This window comes from Saccopteryx bilineata, chromosome 10 (assembly GCF_036850765.1).
Source record: "Saccopteryx bilineata isolate mSacBil1 chromosome 10, mSacBil1_pri_phased_curated, whole genome shotgun sequence".
Taxonomy (NCBI): domain Eukaryota; kingdom Metazoa; phylum Chordata; class Mammalia; order Chiroptera; family Emballonuridae; genus Saccopteryx; species Saccopteryx bilineata.
Window position 1 is genome coordinate 48,878,956 of NC_089499.1, and position 17,608 is coordinate 48,896,563.

Below are 17,608 nucleotides of genomic sequence, written 5' to 3' on the forward strand. Positions count from 1 at the left end.
ACCTCTGGGCTTTACTTGTTCTTTTTCTAGTTATTTTAGATGCAGGGTCAAGTTGTTTATTTGAGCTTTTTCTAGCTTCTTGAGGTATGCCTGTAGTGCTATGAACTTCCCTCTCAGGGCTGCTTTTGCTGTGTCCCATAAATTTTGAGTTGATGTATCCTCGTTATCCTTCATTTCTAGGAATTTTTTTATTTCTTCTTTGACCTCATTGTTAACCCATTTGTTATTTAATAACATGCTATTTAGTTTCCAAGTATTTGAGTATTTTTCAGTGTTTCTGTTGTGGTTGATTTCTAGTTTCATGCTATTGAAATCAGAGAAAGTGCTCGATATGATTTCAATCTTCTTAGATTTGTTGAAACCGCTTTTGTGCCCTAACATGTGGTCTATCCTAGAGAATGTACCATGAGTACCTGAAAAGAATGTATATTTTGCTGTTTTAGGGTGAAAGGTTCTGAAGATATCTATTAAATCAAGTTGATCTAGTATGTCCTTTAAGTCTGCTGTTTCTTTGTTAATTTTCTTTCTTGAGGATCTATCTAGTGATGATAGTGGGGTATTGAAATTCCCTACTATTATAGTATTGCTGTTGATCTCACCCTTTAAATCCATCAAAGTCTGCTTTATATATATATTTATGTGCTCCTATATTAGGTGCGTAGATATTTATAACGGTTATATCTTCCTGTTGGATTGCTCCCTTTATCATTATGTAGTGGCCTTCTTTATCTCTTACCATAGCCTTTGTTTTAAAGTCCATTTTGTCTGATATAAGTATTGCTACCCCAGCTTTTTTTTCATTTCCATTTGCGTGAAATATTTTTTCCATCCTATCTTCAGTCTGTGTGCATCTTTTGTTTTACGGTGTGTCTCTTGTAGACAGCATATGTATGGGTCCTATTTTCTTATCCATGCAGCTACCCTTTGTCTTTTGATTGGATCATTTAACCCATTTACATTTAAGGTTATTATTTTTTTTTTTTTGTATTTTTCCGAAGCTGGAAACGGGGAGAGACAGTCAGACAGACTCCCGCATGCGCCCGACCAGGATCCACCCGGCACACCCACCAGGGGGCGACACTCTGCCCACCAGGGGGCGATGCTCTGCCCCTCCGGGGTGTCACTCTGTCGTGACCAGAGCCACTCTAGCGCCTGGGGCAGAGGCCGAGGAGCCATCCCCAGTGCCCGGGCCATCTTTGCTCCAATGGAGCCTTGGCTGTGGGAGGGGAAGAGAGAGACAGAGAGGGGGAGGGGTAGAGAGGGGGAGGGGTGGAGAAGCAGATGGGCGCTTCTCCTGTGTGCCCTGGCTGGGAATCGAACCCGGGACTTCTGCACGCCAGGCCGATGCTCTACCACTGAGCCAACCTGCCAGGGCCATTTAAGGTTATTATTGATTTGTACTTGTTTATTGCCATTTTATTCTGTAAAACTGTATTTCTCTTTTCCTATATATTCTTTTTCTCCTTTGATCTGTTTACAATAGGCCACTTAGCATTTCTTGCAGCCTTAGTTTGGTTGTAGTGAATTCCTTGAGGTTTTTTGGGGGTTTTTTTGTCTGGAAAGCTTTTTATTTCTCCTTCAATTTTAAACAATAGCCTTGCTGGATAAAGTAGTCTTTGTTGTAGGCTCTTGTACTGCATTACTTTGAATATTTCTTGCCATTCCCTTCTGGCCTCAAGCGTTTCTGTTGAGAAGTTGGAAGTCATCCTTATGGGGGCTCCTTTGTAGGTGATAGTCTTTTTTTCTCTAGCAGCTTTTAATATTTTCTCTTTATCACTTAGCTTTGGTATTTTAATTACGATGTGTCTTGGTGTTGATTTCTTTGGGTTTCTCCTTAATGGAGTTCTCTGTGCTTCCTGAACATGTGAGATGTTTTCCTGCCTTAATTGAGGGAAGTTTTAGCTATGATATGTCAAAGTCTCTATTCCTTGTTCTTTCTCTTCTTCAGGAACCCCTATAATGCAGATGTTATTTCTCTTTATGTTGTCACAGAGCTCTCTTAGAATTTCCTCAGACTTTTTGAATCTCTTTTCTTTTTTCTGCTCTGCTTCCATGCCTTTATTTATCTTGTCCTCTAACTTGCTGATTTGATTCTCCGCTTCATCCATCCTGCTTTTAATTCCTTCCATTGTGTTCTTCATTTCTGATATTGTATTTGTCATTTTTGACTGATTCTTTTTAATTATTTCAATGTCCTTTTTTATATTTGCTATCTCTTTATTTAGGTGTTCGTAATGACCATCTATTGTTCTAATATCTTTTTTTTTTTTTTTTTTTTGTATTTTTCTGAAGCTGGAAACGGGGAGAGACAGTCAGACAGACTCCCGCACGGCGCCCGACCGGGATCCACCCGGCACACCCACCAAGGGGCGATGCTCTGCCTCTCCGGGGCATCGCTCTGCTGTGACCAAAGCCACTCTAGCGCCTGGGGCAGAGGCCAAGGAGCCATCTCCAATGCCCAGGCCGTCTTTGCTGCAATGGAGCCTCACTGCAGGAGGGGAAGAGAGAGACAGAGAGGAAGGAGAGGGGGAGGGGTGGAGAAGCAGATGGGCGCCTCTCCTGTGTGCCCTGGCTGGGAATCGAACCTGGGACTTCTGCACGCCAGGCCGACACTCTACCACTGAGCCAACTGACCAGGGCCTGTTGTAATATCTTTGAGCATCCTGACAATCGTTATTTTAAACTGTACATCTGGTAATTTGGTTATATCTGACTCATTCAGGTCCTTTTCTGGGGATTTCTCTTGATTCATTTGTGTTGCATTTCTCTGCCTTCTCATTTTGTCTGTGTAAAAGAAGGTTTTGGCCACTGGAGTCCACTGGGTGTGGCCTCTGTGTTCCCTAGTTGTGGTCTGTCTGCAGGCCCGCCACTTCTCTGCTATTGCTGCCTAGGGCCTTTGGTTATGGGCGTTGCCAGTGCCTCCCCACTGGGGCTGTTGCTGTGGTTTCTGCCTCTCCTTCACAAGAGTGGCTGTTATCACGTGCTCGGGTGTACAAGCCTCAGTGGCTTTGACCTTCGCCCCGCCCCTGCGGGTGGCGTTATGCTCAGTCCTGAGGGCAGTGGCGAGCGCCTTTGCTCAGCTGCAGGTCTCTGCTTGATTCTGGGCTTTCACCCGCCCTTGCAGGAGGAGCACGCTCGTGGGACGGCTGTAAGCCTTGGCTCCACAGGCTGGGCAGGACTGCGTGTCCACACTCAGTAGCGGGACTCCACTTGTTCTGGGCTTTTGGCTCCACCCCCGCAGGAGGAGCCGGCTCCTAAGTCAGAACACAAACCTTGGTTCCGTGGGCGGGGCAAGGCTGTGCTTCTGCGCCCTTGCTCTAGGGCAGTTCTTCGCCCCTTCTGGGGCTCCTGCCCTTCCCCTGCAGGCTGAATTGCAGACGGTCAGCAGCTGGGCTTGACCACTTTTGCACATCTCCTCCCCAGCTGGGCAAGACTGAGTTCACACCTGGGCCTCAGTGGTGGCCAGGCGGCTCCCACCCTTGCCAATAGAACCGCAGTTCCGCGCCCTGCCGCCGCCCACCCTCAGGTGAGCCCTCAGCCATGTGGGTGGGGGCACTGCAGCTCAGACCCTAAGACTCACTACTGTAGTCCCGAAAGCTCCCTCCTTCTAAGCGACTCTGCTCTGAGTGCCGCGGGAGAGCTTGTTTGGCAAGTTTCCTGCTTTCCTTTGCTGGTATTGCTGTTTCCAGGGGAAATATTCACTTCAGATTTGGGGTGTGACTCGTCCCAGAGGTTAGGGTGGCTGTCTCGCTAAAGGTTTCTCCCTGTGCCTCCTAGATTACACTCTCTTCCTGCTACTCCGGTCCTCTCCTCTCTCCCCATCCCCCAGAGCCCCGGGTGAGTGTTTGTGAGAGAGGTTCTGCGTGGTCCCTTTAAGAAGAATCCTGGTTCTGAGAAATCAGTCTCTTTCTCACAAACAGTATCCTGTCTGTTTCCAGCTAAATACTGTCCATACGCCTCTTCTAGGCTCTGGGACTGCAGGCTGGGACTTTGTTCCTGGGACTCAGGACCCTCCCCTCTCTGCTAAACTCACTTCCCGCCACGCAATTCTCTCCCAGCTGCTGTTCGCTCCAGGGAGCTGGGCAGCCTTCTCTGCGTTTCTGCTTTTCCTACCAGTCTTAGTGTGCCTTCTTCAGTGTTCTTTGGTTGAAGAGTCCTCATAGTTTAGTCCAAAGTTGGTTTTACTAGATGATGGTTCTTAAAATTAGTTTGTAATCAGCCCTGGCCAGTTGGCTTAGTGGTAGAGCATCGGCCTGGCGTGCAGGAGTCCCGGGTTCAATTCCCGGCCCAGGCACACAGGAGAAGCGTCCATCTGCTTCTCCACCCCTCTCCCTCTCCTTCCTCTCTGTCTCCCTCTTCCCCTCCCGCAGCCAAGGCTCCATTGGAGCAAAATTGGCCCAGGCGCTGAGGATGGCTCCATGGCCTCTGCCTCAAGCGCTAGAATGGCTCTGGTTGCAACAGAGCGAGGCCCCAGATTGGCAGAGCATCGCCCCCTGGTGGGCATACCAGTGGATCTCAGTCGGGCGCATGTGGGAGTCTGTCTGACTGCCTCCCTATTTCCAACTTCAGAGAAATACAAAAAAAAAAGAAATTAGTTTGTAATCCACTTTGGTTCTGGAAAGTGGAAGTTGGTACATCCGCCTACTCCATCGCCATCTTGTCTCCCCTTCATCTCTGTTTTTAAAGTTTCAATTTCCTTGGTGAGGTATTCATTTTGTTCATTACTTTGTTTTCTGAGCTCATTAAGTTGCCTATTGGTGTCTTCTCGCATTTCATTGAGTATGTTCATAACTTTAAGTTTGAATTCTCTATTATTTAACTCCAAGGCTTCCATGTACTTGAGTTTTTTTTTCTGGAGATTTTTCATTTTCTTTCTGTAATACATTTCTATCTTGTGTAGCCATGGTATTTGATTTCTTCTTCCTTGATGGCATTTGAGAGTGGTATAGTTAAGAATCCTAACAAAAAAAAAACCCTGAAAACATTGAAATATTTTAAAAATACAACAATCAAAATTATGAAAATTTATAAAATTACAAGAACAACCATAGGAAAAAAGATCAAAAGCAAAGAAAAAAATAAAAACAAAATACCCACAAACAATAATGAAAATATATAAAATTTAAAAAACGAAATTCAAAAATGAAAGAGGAAAAGAAATAAGAAGGAAGAAAAGGAAAAAGGGGGGAAAAAGGAAAAATAAATTTTGGGTTTGAGAGGTTTTCTTCCAGTAGTTGTCGCTGTATTACAACTTTTAGTTCTATGAAATTCCTGGGCTGTTCGCTGAGATGTTGCTGTCACAATGATGTAGGCAGGCCACAGTTGGGTTGATGGGTGGAGCGTGTTGTGAGGGCTTTATGGCTCTAACAGTGGTAGTTTCAGGCTTCCAGGCACTCCTTCCTATGTCTCAACAGACCGGTGGACTGGACATGGAGCACCTCCTTTCTTCAGGGGAGAGAGTGGCTCTGGAGATCTAGCTGTGAGGTTTGTCCCTTCCACTCTCCGTATCGAGAGGTGAGGGAGGCAGAATCTGGAAGGCTGGGGGCTGCACTTTAGCTTTATCTGTCTGCTGAGTGCAGGCTGCAGGCAGACTTGGGAACACTGGCTGTGACCTTGTGCTCTGGCTGCTTTGGTTTACCTCCCCCTCTGCCCCTCTGTCTCACCACTCCTCTGGCAGAAGGAGACCCAGCCACTCCTAGTTCCCTTCTCCATACTCCTCAGACAAAATCCAGAGAGCCCAAGCATCTTTCATTCCCATAGTCCAGCAGAGAAAAAGAACCCAGTCACTCTGGGTTTGTTTCCTCTCCTCTCCAAAGCCCACTGTGAGTGCATTTTATCTTCCTCCCCCCTTTCACCCTATCCCACCTTTAATCCATTCAGTGTGTGAATCTTTTAGGCGCACCTCCAAGCCCAGCTGAGGTTCCTTCACTGCATTGTAGTTGTTCAATTTGTTGAAATTTCAAGGGGAGAGGTCAGGAGTATCTCTCACGCTGCCATTACTCTGATGTCATTCTCCCTAAAAATTTTAAATCATAGCTTCATTTCATCTAGTTTCTAGTGATTCATTAAAAAGTCTAATAACAAGGCCCTGGCTGGGTGGCTCAGTGGATAGAGTGTTATCCTGGCATTCCAAAGACATAGGTTCAATCCCTAGTCAGGGCACCTGTGAGAAGCAACCAGTGAGTGCACAACTAATTGGAACAACTAAGTGTAACAATGAGTATCTGATGCTTATTTTTTTCTACTTCTCTTTCTTATTCTCTCTCTCAATTCAATGGAAAATTTTTTTTAATGTCTAATGATATCAGATTTTCTATCTTTGGATGTGACCTTTTTCTCTCTCTCTCTCTCTCTCTCTCTCTCTGACATTGTTTAGGATCTTTTCCTTTTTCCAGTACCTTTATATTTCATGATTTGCCTTGTCTTTGTATATCTTTGTTTTTCATTTATTATTCTGGTATTTCATGAGCCTTTTCAGTCTGGAATTTACAACCTTCAATTCTAGGAGATTTTCTTTTATTATTTCTGTAATAATTTTTATTTATTCATTTTGGAGAGGGGAGAAAGAGAGAGAGAGTGAAGAGAGAGAAGGAGGGGAGGAGCAGGAAACATCAACTCCCATATGTTCCTTGACCAGGCAAGCCCAGGGATCTGAACTGGCAACCTCAGAGTTCCAGTTTGATGCTTTATCCACTGCACATACCACAGGTCAAGCTGTAATTATTTCTTCATATCCACTTTTTTAGTTTATTCTTTCTGAAATTCCTCTTAGTTCGTTATTGATCCGCCTGGTTCGATCTCTTTTTCTTCCCTTTCCTCTTGTTTCCTTAGGGTTTTTTTCTGCTTTCTAGAAGAATTTTTCAAATAGATCATCTAATACTTCTATTGATGTGTTAATTACCTCTGAATTTTCTTTATCGCATTCTTTTGTTTTGTAAATATCTTTCCTTATTTCTTTAATGATTTTTATTATAATTTTGGATTTTTTTTCTTGCTCTCTATATTGTGTCTTTTTCTTTTTGTTCCTTTTTCTGTTGACTCACATGTGTTAGTGAATTGGCCTTTTTCAAATGTTTGTATGTCCTTTGTGACCTGTTTTTAAAGAGCAATACACTTTTTAAAAGTACAGAGAGAAAGTTCTTTGTGATGTACCGTGGTACCTTGACACATGAGCACTTTAAATCACAAGCAATTTGAAAGACGAGCAGTCACTCATGGGATTTTTTGCTTTAAGTCACGAGCAGATATTTGAATCACAAGCTTCTGCCACCCTCCACTAGATGGTCTGTCGAATGTTCTGAAAGGGAGGAAGAAACAAACTTCCATGGAAAGGTTTTTGTTGAAACGGCCTCTGAGTGAAAACGAGGAAAGTGTGGTGAAAAAGCCAAAAGTCAGTGAAGAAAATGATGATTAAACAAAGTAAAAAATAGCAATTAAGTTTAGCAATAAAGTTATATATCATATAGTGTGTAAATTAAATTTTGCAATTAAATGCAGCGTTAAGTGTGTAGAGAGTAAGTTATGTTAATCGATAATGCACGAAATGAATACTACCTCTGCCAGTCTCCTACCCCTCCACCTGCATCTTTGCCTGACCTTAAAGGTAAATATACTTCATAAACTAGTTTATTTCTTTACATTCTCTCTTATTATGTACATATATGTATTATTTATATAGTACATTTTCTTATTTAAAAGCATATAAAATAAAATTTCGTGTGGTTTTGGGGGGCTGAAACAGATTAATTGCATTGCCATTAATTTGAATGGGGAAATTCAATTTGACACACAAGCAAATTGAGTCACAAGCTCAGCCTTGAAATGAATTAAACTCATGTGTCAAGGTACTACTGTATAGAGTTTTTTGGCTGGTGGGCTTCCCTATAGGGTTACGGGGCAAGTATTTGGCTGTTTTATTGGAGGATCCAAATTATCAGTATCTGTAGACTTCCTTTAGTGAGACATTATCTACTTTCTGATTAGGATAGCGGAGAATAATGTGCCTAGCTGCCAACTTTCTAGAGCCCAAGCAAGGGAAAAGGGCTGGAAATTTCCTTTAACTATGAAGATAAACTTTTCTAGTTTCCTCATTACAGCTTATATACAAGCCTGTATGATCTAGATTTTAATTGGTTTATCTTGGGGAAACTATTCCGCCTGCCCCCCCCCGGCCGTGAGAAGTGGGGAGGCAGGCAGACAGACTCCCGCATGCCCACTAGGGGGCGATTCTCTGCCCTTCTGGGGTGTTGCTCTGTTGCAACCAGAGCCATTCTAGTGCCTGAGACTGAGGCCATGGAGCCATCCTCAGCGCCCAGGCCTACTTTGCTCCAGTGGATCCTTGGCTGCAGGAGAGGAAGAAAGAGATAGAGAGAAAGGAGAGGGGGAAGGGTGGAGAAGCAGATGGGCGCTTCTCCTGTGTGCCGTGACCAGGAATCAAACCCGGGACTTCCACATGTCAGGCCGACATTCTACTGCTGAGCCACTGGCCAGGGCTATCTTGGGGAAACTTTCACAAGGATAAGATTAGTAGGCTGAGGCCCTGGCCAGTTGGCTCAGCGGTAGAGCGTCGGCCTGGCATGCGGGGGACTCGGGTTCGATTCCCGGCCAGGGCACATAGGAGAAGCGCCCATTTGCTTCTCCACTCCCCCCCCTTTCCTCTCTGTCTCTCTCTTTTTTCTTTTTGTATTTTTCTGAAGCTGGAAACGGGGAGAGACAGTCAGACCGACTCCCGCATGCGCCCGACCGGGATCCACCCGGCACGCCCACCAGGGGCGACGCTCTGCCCACCAGGGGGCGATGCTCTGCCCATCCTGGGCGTCGCTCTGCCGTGACCAGAGCCACTCCAGCGCCTGGGGCAGAGGCCAAGGAGCCATCCCCAGCGCCCCGGCCATCTTTGCTCCAATGGAGCCTTGGCTGCGGGAGGGGAAGAGAGACAGAGAGGAAAGCGCAGCGGAGGGGTGGAGAAGCAAATGGGCGCTTCTCCTGTGTGCCCTGGCCGGGAATCAAACCCGGGTCCTCCACATGCTAGGCCGACGCTCTACCACTGAGCCAACCGGCCAGGGCTTTTTTTTTTTAATTAAAAAAAAAAAGATTAGTAGGCTGAGCTATGTTCCAGCACTATATCTGGTCTTGAGGCTACAACTGATACCCATCTTCTCTCTCTGCAATTACCCATTCTAAGTTCCTCTCATTCTCATCTAGCACTTCTGCTTGTCTATATGAGGTGCCCCACACCCTCATCCTTAAGGAGTCTAAGACTCTGGTCATATGCCCATCTCAGGCTGTGACTACTGCACTTGTTTATTTACCATCAAAATTGGGCAAGGATTACTAAGGCATTTGTATCAGTAGCCCTTCCTCCTGATGATGATCAGGGTCAGTTCCTCCTGCCAGTATGGTATGACTCATTCCTTTGTCTGCTAGATTTTTTTTTTTTTTTGCAAGACAGAGAGAGGACAGATAAGGACAGACAGACAGGAAGGTAGAGAGATGAGAAGCATCAATTCTTCATTGTGGCACTTTAGTTCTTTGATTGCTTTCTCATGTGTGCCTTGACTGTGGGGCTACAGCAGAGCGAGTGACCCCTTGCTCAAGCCAGCAACCTTGGGCTCAAGCCAGTGACCTTGTTCTTCAAGCCAGCAACCTTTGGGCTCAGGCCAGCAACCATCGGGTAATGTCTATGTCCCATGCTCAAGCCAGCAACCCCGCACTCAAGCCGGCGACCTCAGGTTTCGAACCTGGATCCTCTGCCTCCCAGTCTGATGCTCTATGCCCTGCGCCACTGCCTGGTCAGGTTCTGCTGGACTTTTGACACAGGATTCTAAAGTAATTGGTGGCAGTCATAACTTTAAGTTTAATGGGATGCTTACTCTTTCCTCTGGGAGAAGCAGCCCTCCTCTGGGAACTATGGCCTCTAGACCTACAGTTCTAAAGTAGAAACGGAAAACACAGATTTCCCAGATGGGTCACTGGGAGTGATGGTAAGCAAGGCCACTTCTCCTTCCACCTCTTGGTTCCCAGGTCCAAGTATTCTACCAGTTGGGAACATAGCACTATAGAATGGTCATTAATGTGGGACATATGCTACACCCCTTTTCACAGAGTATCATCTCCAGACTGGTGCCTCAGCTGTTCTTTATTGCTATATCGTAGGGTTTTTCAACAGTGACACTATTGGTATTTTAGGGAGTGGGGCAGAAACTGCCCTCCTTGAGAACTATGCTCTGCGAGACTGGCAGCTTTGGTGCAGTATGTGGTAGGAACAGTGGAGCCATGGCCTTGTGCTCGTTGCTACACCCCTGCACCTGTTTTGCTCTAAAGTAGACTCCATAAGTGATATTACAGTACAACCATGTCAGAAAATGAGACAGTGGTATTGGATAGGTCCTATAGACAGGAAAGACAAACTCATGTTCAGCCTATGTGTCACTTCTAGACAAGATGAAATTGCTACCTGACCTGTGGTGGCACAGTGGATAAAACATCAATTTGGAACACTGGGGTCGCCAGTTTGAAACCCTGGGCTTGCCTGGTCAAGGCACATATGAGAGTTGATGCTTCCTTCTTTCTTTCTTTCTCTCTTTCTCCCCCTTTCTTCCCTCTCTTCACTCTCTCTAAAAATGAATAAATAAAATCTAAAAAAAAGGATGAAATTGCTGCCCCTTCCTAGGTAGAAGGAGTACAGTGTACTCAACTTACCACTAAGTGACTGGTTAGTCTCAAGAGATGGTCCTGTATCAGGATCTCGGTGTTAGGCTCTGTTGCTCTCAGGATAGCCTTTCAACAGCAGTATTAATTAAGTCAACCAGTATCATGAGTAGAAACCCATGATACTGGTCCTAAGGAGAGCCTCTATCCCTGCCACCATAGCTGCTACTTTTATGAACCCTGACAAGGCTGTTAAATGGACTGGCTGAATTATTCTTTTGATTGTTGTTGCTGCTCCTGTTGCTCTCTTGTAGATATTAACATACAATACAAAGATCTTCACATTTGTGCTAATTTTCATAGGTCCATCCACATGCCTCCTCCCCCAAATTATTTTTCTTCAGTCTTCCAATCTTTTAATTTTCATTTCCCTAACAAACCAAAAAAACATTCTTGACTCCCCATGAGTCTTTGCATAGTCTTATCTTGGGCCATTTTTTCCATGTGAAGTGGATGACCAGGTACACCACCTAAAGTATTCCTCCCTGAGTGAGGCGCTAATGCATGTTTCAGGTTTATATTTTATAAGCCAAATCGTCCATGAAACAAGCTTATTTTTTGTCTTCCTTCAAAGCCTGTCACAAGAGAGCCTTTATGTGGCCATATGCATGAACAAATGCAGAAGTAGAACAGTGAGCAATGATGCAATAGTGCATAGTGGATATTATAGGGGCCTAGGTTTCCTGCATATGCAGCTTACTTGTGCCATCTGGCCTTTTTTGTGTCTAATGCTAATGTACCTGTTCCATCTTGTAGTGGACTGCAGTTGAGTCTGCCTGACCTTGTGACTTGGTAAATCTGAGAGATTCCAGTTAATGACGGGCAATTCTTGATGCACAGTCATTTGAATTACCATGGTTAGAACCTCCATTTCTATCAGGCCTCCAATGTACCTGCCCCCTGTTCTCACCAGGTGACATTAGCAACATATTGTTGATGTAGTGGACCAACATGAAATTATACAGAATATCCAAATAGTCTGGTTCCCTTTGAAAATCTTGTGACAGAGGATGGGGGAGTTAACATAGCCCTGAAGCAAACCATAAGGTATGCTGTTATCTGTCCATATGAATTTGAGCTGCTTCTTCTGATCCTTTTTCCTAGTAGGAATAGAGAAGAATGCACTCGCCAGGTCTTTGGCTTCATCCAGATACTTGTAGATGTGTTGATCTGCTCTAGCAGGTTTACCACTCTGGCACAGTAGATGTAATTGGGGCTCTTCCTGGTCAAGTCCGTGGTAGTCTACTACAGTCTGCGGAGCCTCCTACAATCTACAGAATCCATTTGGATTTTGTAAGGGTCATCCTTAATGGAGTTAGCATAGGGACCATCAACCTTTGTATTAGTCAGGGTTCTCCAAAAAACAGAACCAATAGGAGACCCAGAGAAGAGCATGTGGTAGTCTTAAGTCTGAAGACAGTCTGAATACAGAATTCCTTCCTCTTCAGGTGACATTAGTCTTTTTTTCTTAAGGCCTTCAACTGACGAGATGAGGCTCACCCACATTATAGAGGATAATCTGCGTTACTTAAAGTCTACTGACTTAAATGTTAATCTATGAAATACTTTTACAGTAACATCTAGACTAATATTTAACCAACCTACTGGACACAGTAGCCTAGCCGAGTTAACACATTAAACATCACATTCCTGCATCTATTTTTTAGAGAAAGAAAGAGACCGGAAGGAAGGGGGGGAGGGGATGAGAATTATCAACTTGTAGTTGCTTCACTTTAGTTGTTCATTGATTATTTCTTGTATGTGCCTTGATGGGTGTGTGGGGAGGGGGTGCTCAAGCAGAGCCATGACTCCTTGCTCAAGCCAGTGATGTTGAGATCATGTCAGTGATCCTGCACTCAAGCCAGCGACCCTGCACTCAAGCTGATGAGTCCGCTCTCAAGCCAGCAACCTCAGGGTTTCAAACAAGGGACCTCAGTGTCCCAGGTTGACACTGTATCCACTGCACCATGACTGGTCAGGCTCACCCCTGCATCTTTTAGGTCTACAGGTGACACTAATCTCTCCATATATCTTGGGATGGTTTTACTTCTTTTTAAGTGAGGAAGGGGGATAATGAGGCAGACTCCACATGCACCTTGACCGAGATCCACCTGCCAACCCTATCTGGTGCTTGAGTACAGAGCTAATTTTAGCACCTGAGGTCGATGGGTTGATGCACTTGAACAAACCAAGCTATCCTCAGTTCCCGGGGCCATGCTCTGACCAATCGAGCCACTGGCTGCAGGAGGGGAACAGGGAGAGAAGGTGGAGAGGGAGGAGAAGAAAAGCAGATGGTCATTCCCCCTATGTGCCCTGATTGGGAATTGAACCTGGAACATCCATACACCAAGCCAATGCTCTACCCACCGAGCCATCAGCCAGGGCATGTTTTTACTTTTGAATAACTCTTTTGGCTAGAAGGTGAGAATGGCAGTTTCAGAGGCTTCCATTTGGCTTTCCACACTATAATAGCTGCAAAATGCTACCTTAGAGTGTACATTCTAGGACCAATGCTGGTACCAGTTGTGTAAGATCAGGATTGGGCAGATTTGAAACAAAGACCTCATCTGATCCTATGGTGACACTATGGAGCTAGATGGCCCTTTCTAGTTGTCCCAACACCAAGCAAAGAGACCAGGCTTTTATACTCTGCGTTTTCCAGTTATTGGATATAGGCAGCTTAGATTAGCTGAGGACAGTTCTGAGAGGGACTGAGAAAGTGCCAGCTGCCAGTGGAACAGTACTTTGGTCCTAAAGCCAGGATATGGGTGATGCCAAACAGCATGCACTATCATATAACCATAGCTGCTTTTTAAAAGTATCGGCTTTATTGAGATATAATACACATTCCATAAAATTCAGTGGTTTTTAGTATATTCACAGAGTTTTGCAGCCATCACCACAGTCTAATTTTAGAACATTCCCATCACTCCAAAAAGAAATCTCATTAGCAGTCCCTGGCTTCTCTTCCCACCAGGCAACTTTCTACTTTCTGCCTGTGTGGATTTGCCTGTTCTAGATACTTTGTGTAAATGCAATTTGTGAATTTTCCCCATATCTGCTTTTAAAATGCAATTTGACTCTCGTCATTTAACTAAATACTTCCACTCATGTCATTAAAACATGAAGAATTAAAGAGTAATGATAATTAGACAGAATATAACAATTTATTTGAACACCTAATATTTTGTCTTTAAACATGTTTCCAAGCAAAAAAACTAATGCTTTCTTTTCTGCAAGAGAAAGCAGTAGCAAATACTATTTTCTTTTTTTCCTTCTTCATCTTTTCTAAATAAGAGGAGGGGAGATAAGACTCCTGCAACTACCCTGACCAGGATCCACCCAACAACCCCCATCGGGGCCAATGTTCTGCCCATCTGGGGCCATGCTAGCAACCGAGCTATTTTTAGCACCTGAGGTGGAGGCTTGAGGGAGCCATCCCCAGTGCCCAGGGCCAATGCACTCAAACCAATTCAGCCATGCCTGCAGGAGGAGAAGAGGGAGAGAAGGGGGCAAGGGGTGGAGGAGCAAATGTGCCCTGACTAGGAATCGAACCTAGGATATATCCATACACTGGGCCATACACTAAGCCAACCGGCCAAGGCCAGCAAATTCTATTTTCTAATTCCTCATATTACACAAGCCATTTTGGCATCTCTAAAGTTCCTAGAAGTTTCATAAGTGAAGTCTTACAGAAATATATGATCTTTTTCATGAAATCAATACTTGGCTCCAAAATATGAGTCCATAAATGTCACTTCTAGCATATTTTACACTATTTTGGATAATTCTCTAGCCAGAGCTAAGTAGAGGTTGAATTCTGTAAATTTAGGACCATCTTAATGGTAAATATGAAATATTTAAGTTATAAAAAAACTTCAGTTTTATTGGAGTTTTTATAGCATTTTCTTTTTTGCATAGATTTTGTATATAAAACTAGAAAATCAAGATATTGGCATGTACTCAATAAATATTTGTTAAATAAAAAAGGTGGTAGAATGAGTGAATTTTAATTAAGAAAGTTGATTGTATCTGGAAAATCTGAATCTAAAATTTAGTACATCCATTTGTCTAATTGTTTTCTTACTGTTCTCTTAAAGTTAAAACCTAAACTTTTGTTTAAAAGAATACAAGAAAGATTTGTACTTGGAAAATAACATGATGAGCTACTAAGGGCAGTGTTACTGGTTCTCAACTTGGTAGGCAGGCAGTGTTCACACCATTTTGTAAAAATTTAGTTCCATGAAGTATTAGACTGGGAGTTAGGGAAGCTAGGTGGGGCCTTGTTCTGTAGCTAGCTTTTGATTCAAAGATTTCCAAGTAAAGTCTAACGCGTAGTTTTATATGTTTAATTTCTATATTTGCCTTTCTTTTTTTTACAGAGACAGAGCGAGAGTCAGAGAAGGATAGATAGGGACAGATAGTCAGGAATGCAGAGAGATGAGAAGCCTCAATCATCAGTTTTTCGTTGTGACACCTTAGTTGTTCATTGATTACTTTCTCATAGGTGCCTTGACTGTGGGGCTACAGCAGACCGAGTAACCCCTTGCTCAAGCCAGCAACCTTGGGTCTAAGCTGGTGAGCTTTGTTCAAACCAAATGAGCCCACGCTCAAGCTGGCGACCTCGGGGTCTCGGACCTGGGTCCTCCGTACCCCAGTTCGACGCTCTATCCACTGCGCCACTGCCTGGTCAGGCTTCTATATTTATCTTTCGATTTGATGAATATGTTAGGAACAGAATTCATTGGTGTAACCACCTGTTTAAGAAATAATGACAGCTAAGATTTATTCAACCAGTGGTTTTTTTTGAGTACCTACTATGTGTTAGGGGATTAAAAGTGAATATGATTAGCTTTTATTGTCACTTTATTCCTACAGTTCATGAAATACAACATGATATATAAAAGACCTTAAAGGCAGGAGACATAAATTTAGATGCCACTCTCTCTTACTGACTATATGATCCTGGCTATGTTACTCTGTCCTTGTGTTTAAAATGGAAGAAGTAATTTGAGTGCCTGGATTTGCTGGGGCCTCAATAACTGTTAGCTGCAGCCTTACTTCCTTTTACTGTTGGATTTAAGACAAATAGAAATTTTAAAACTGAGAGTCAGAAATCAATCGTTGGAAGAGGCATCTCTTCTTTTCTCATGCAAAAATGAAATATTATAGGTAATGAATTGGCTTTTTTGAAGGAACTTAAAATTCTGAACACTTATGCATTTAGTTTCAGAAAGGAGACTATCTCCTTAGCATGCTGTGTAGTCTAGCATATGGATTTATATATATTTGTGTAACTTTACAGAGAAGCCATGGTCTCTGAATATTTATACAATTCAAAGTACTTTCCATAGACATCATTTTTCTTCCCTCAGATAGATAAAAGCCCAGAAGGACAATTCACTCAGCTAATGGCATTGCCCAAAGTGTTACAGCAACAAATAAACCATATTATGGACCCTCCTGGAAAAAACAGAGATGTGGAAGAAACTTTATTACAACTTGCTCATGATCCCGACTGTGGAGAGGTGGTGCGACTAGGTATGTTTATGAATTTGACACTGAGGAACTGCTGGCCATGGGTAAAGGCAAACTTTGATTATGACTGTGACGTATTCTTTATTCTTGCTTACCTGGTGAGATCAAGAGATAGATTGCTTCTGGGAAGAAGAAAACACCAATAATCTGGGGCAATTTAAATTTTCATTTGTTTGAAGTAGTGTAGTATAAAACTATTTCTACTTTTAAATTCCTGGGTCCTAAATCACTGACAAAGGGGGCAAACAATGTTTCTTTGGTCTCAAGAGCATAACTTTTAGCAATTATTTTAAAGACAAGCCTGTGTTCTTCATGGTGGTCTGAGAAGGAAGGAGACTGGTGACATTTTTAATGCTTTTATAATATCAGGAACACACTTTCATCAGATAATATTAAAAACACAGCTTCATCAGCCAGCTCCTGTTCAGCGTGTCTCAGAGCCTGTGTGTTCAGCAGGTTCCCCCTCACACGCCTACGTTCTGCATGTTATCCCTAGGGCCTCCCTAATATTTACCAAAAAATCTGGCCCTTATCTTCAGAGATGCACTTTCCTTTGAGGTGTTAAAGGTAATTTATGAGATCATTCAGTAAAGAAATAATTTTGAAATTGAAAATAATTCCCTCCCTCAGATGAGTGCATTCTCCTATTTCACTGACTAAGTACTTAACTGAGCTTAGTTAAGTATTTAACCCTCCAAGGTACAAGCCACTGTGCTAGACATACACAGTGACAATATTGAACATTAGCTACAACTGGTGGGCCCACACACCCTCTCTCAGGGACCAGCCCCAAGTTGTCAGAGCATATGTTTAGGTCACCAGGTACCTATTCTGAAGAAAAACATGGAGGCATATCATTCATTCATCTATTTTTAACATGATTTTGGTCATTGTGTGATCTCTGCTGCCTTTCATAGGGCATGTGGGACTATACTGTTGATCCTTACTGAGGAGTCCTCTGTGTGTTTTCAGAATGAAAGTTTTATTTCTGAGAAGAAATATTTGTGGTTTTTGTTTGTTTCTTGTTTTGTTTTTAAGTGAGAAAGAGAAAAGGAGAGAGAGAGGAAGAGAGAGAGAGAGAAAGAGAAGCATCAACTCATTGTTCCACCTAGTTGTGCTGTTGATTTCTTCTCGTATGTGCCCTGACTGGGGCTTGACCTGCAGCCTCAGTTCTCCAGGATGATGCTCTATCTACTGCACCACCAACCAGGGCAAAACATTTGGTTTTTTTATTTTGTTTTTTTTTTTTTTATCTTTTTTGTATCTTGGAATTGAGGATCAGCGACCTTACTTAGATTTAAGTGATAAAAGCAACTTTGAAGGTTACCTAACCCACCCTGTTTTAAGGTGAGGAGGTGCCTAG

The 17,608-nt window shown here is 43.4% G+C and overlaps 1 protein-coding gene across 5 annotated transcripts in view; it reads left to right on the forward strand.

Moving 5' to 3' along the window:
• TAMM41 (TAM41 mitochondrial translocator assembly and maintenance homolog) overlaps positions 1 to 17,608 on the forward strand; it is a 77,800-nt gene that overhangs the window by 47,363 nt on the left and 12,829 nt on the right. For 3 of the 5 annotated variants that reach the window (XM_066244735.1, XM_066244737.1, XM_066244740.1), the window contains exon 6: positions 16,083 to 16,248. The exons of 1 other annotated variant lie outside the window; for it this stretch is intronic. In XM_066244735.1, the coding sequence (XP_066100832.1) occupies positions 16,083 to 16,248 (166 nt within the window). Of the gene's footprint in view, positions 1 to 16,082; positions 16,249 to 17,608 lie in introns of those variants that run through there. One more of the 5 variants, XM_066244738.1, reaches the window with a different exon arrangement.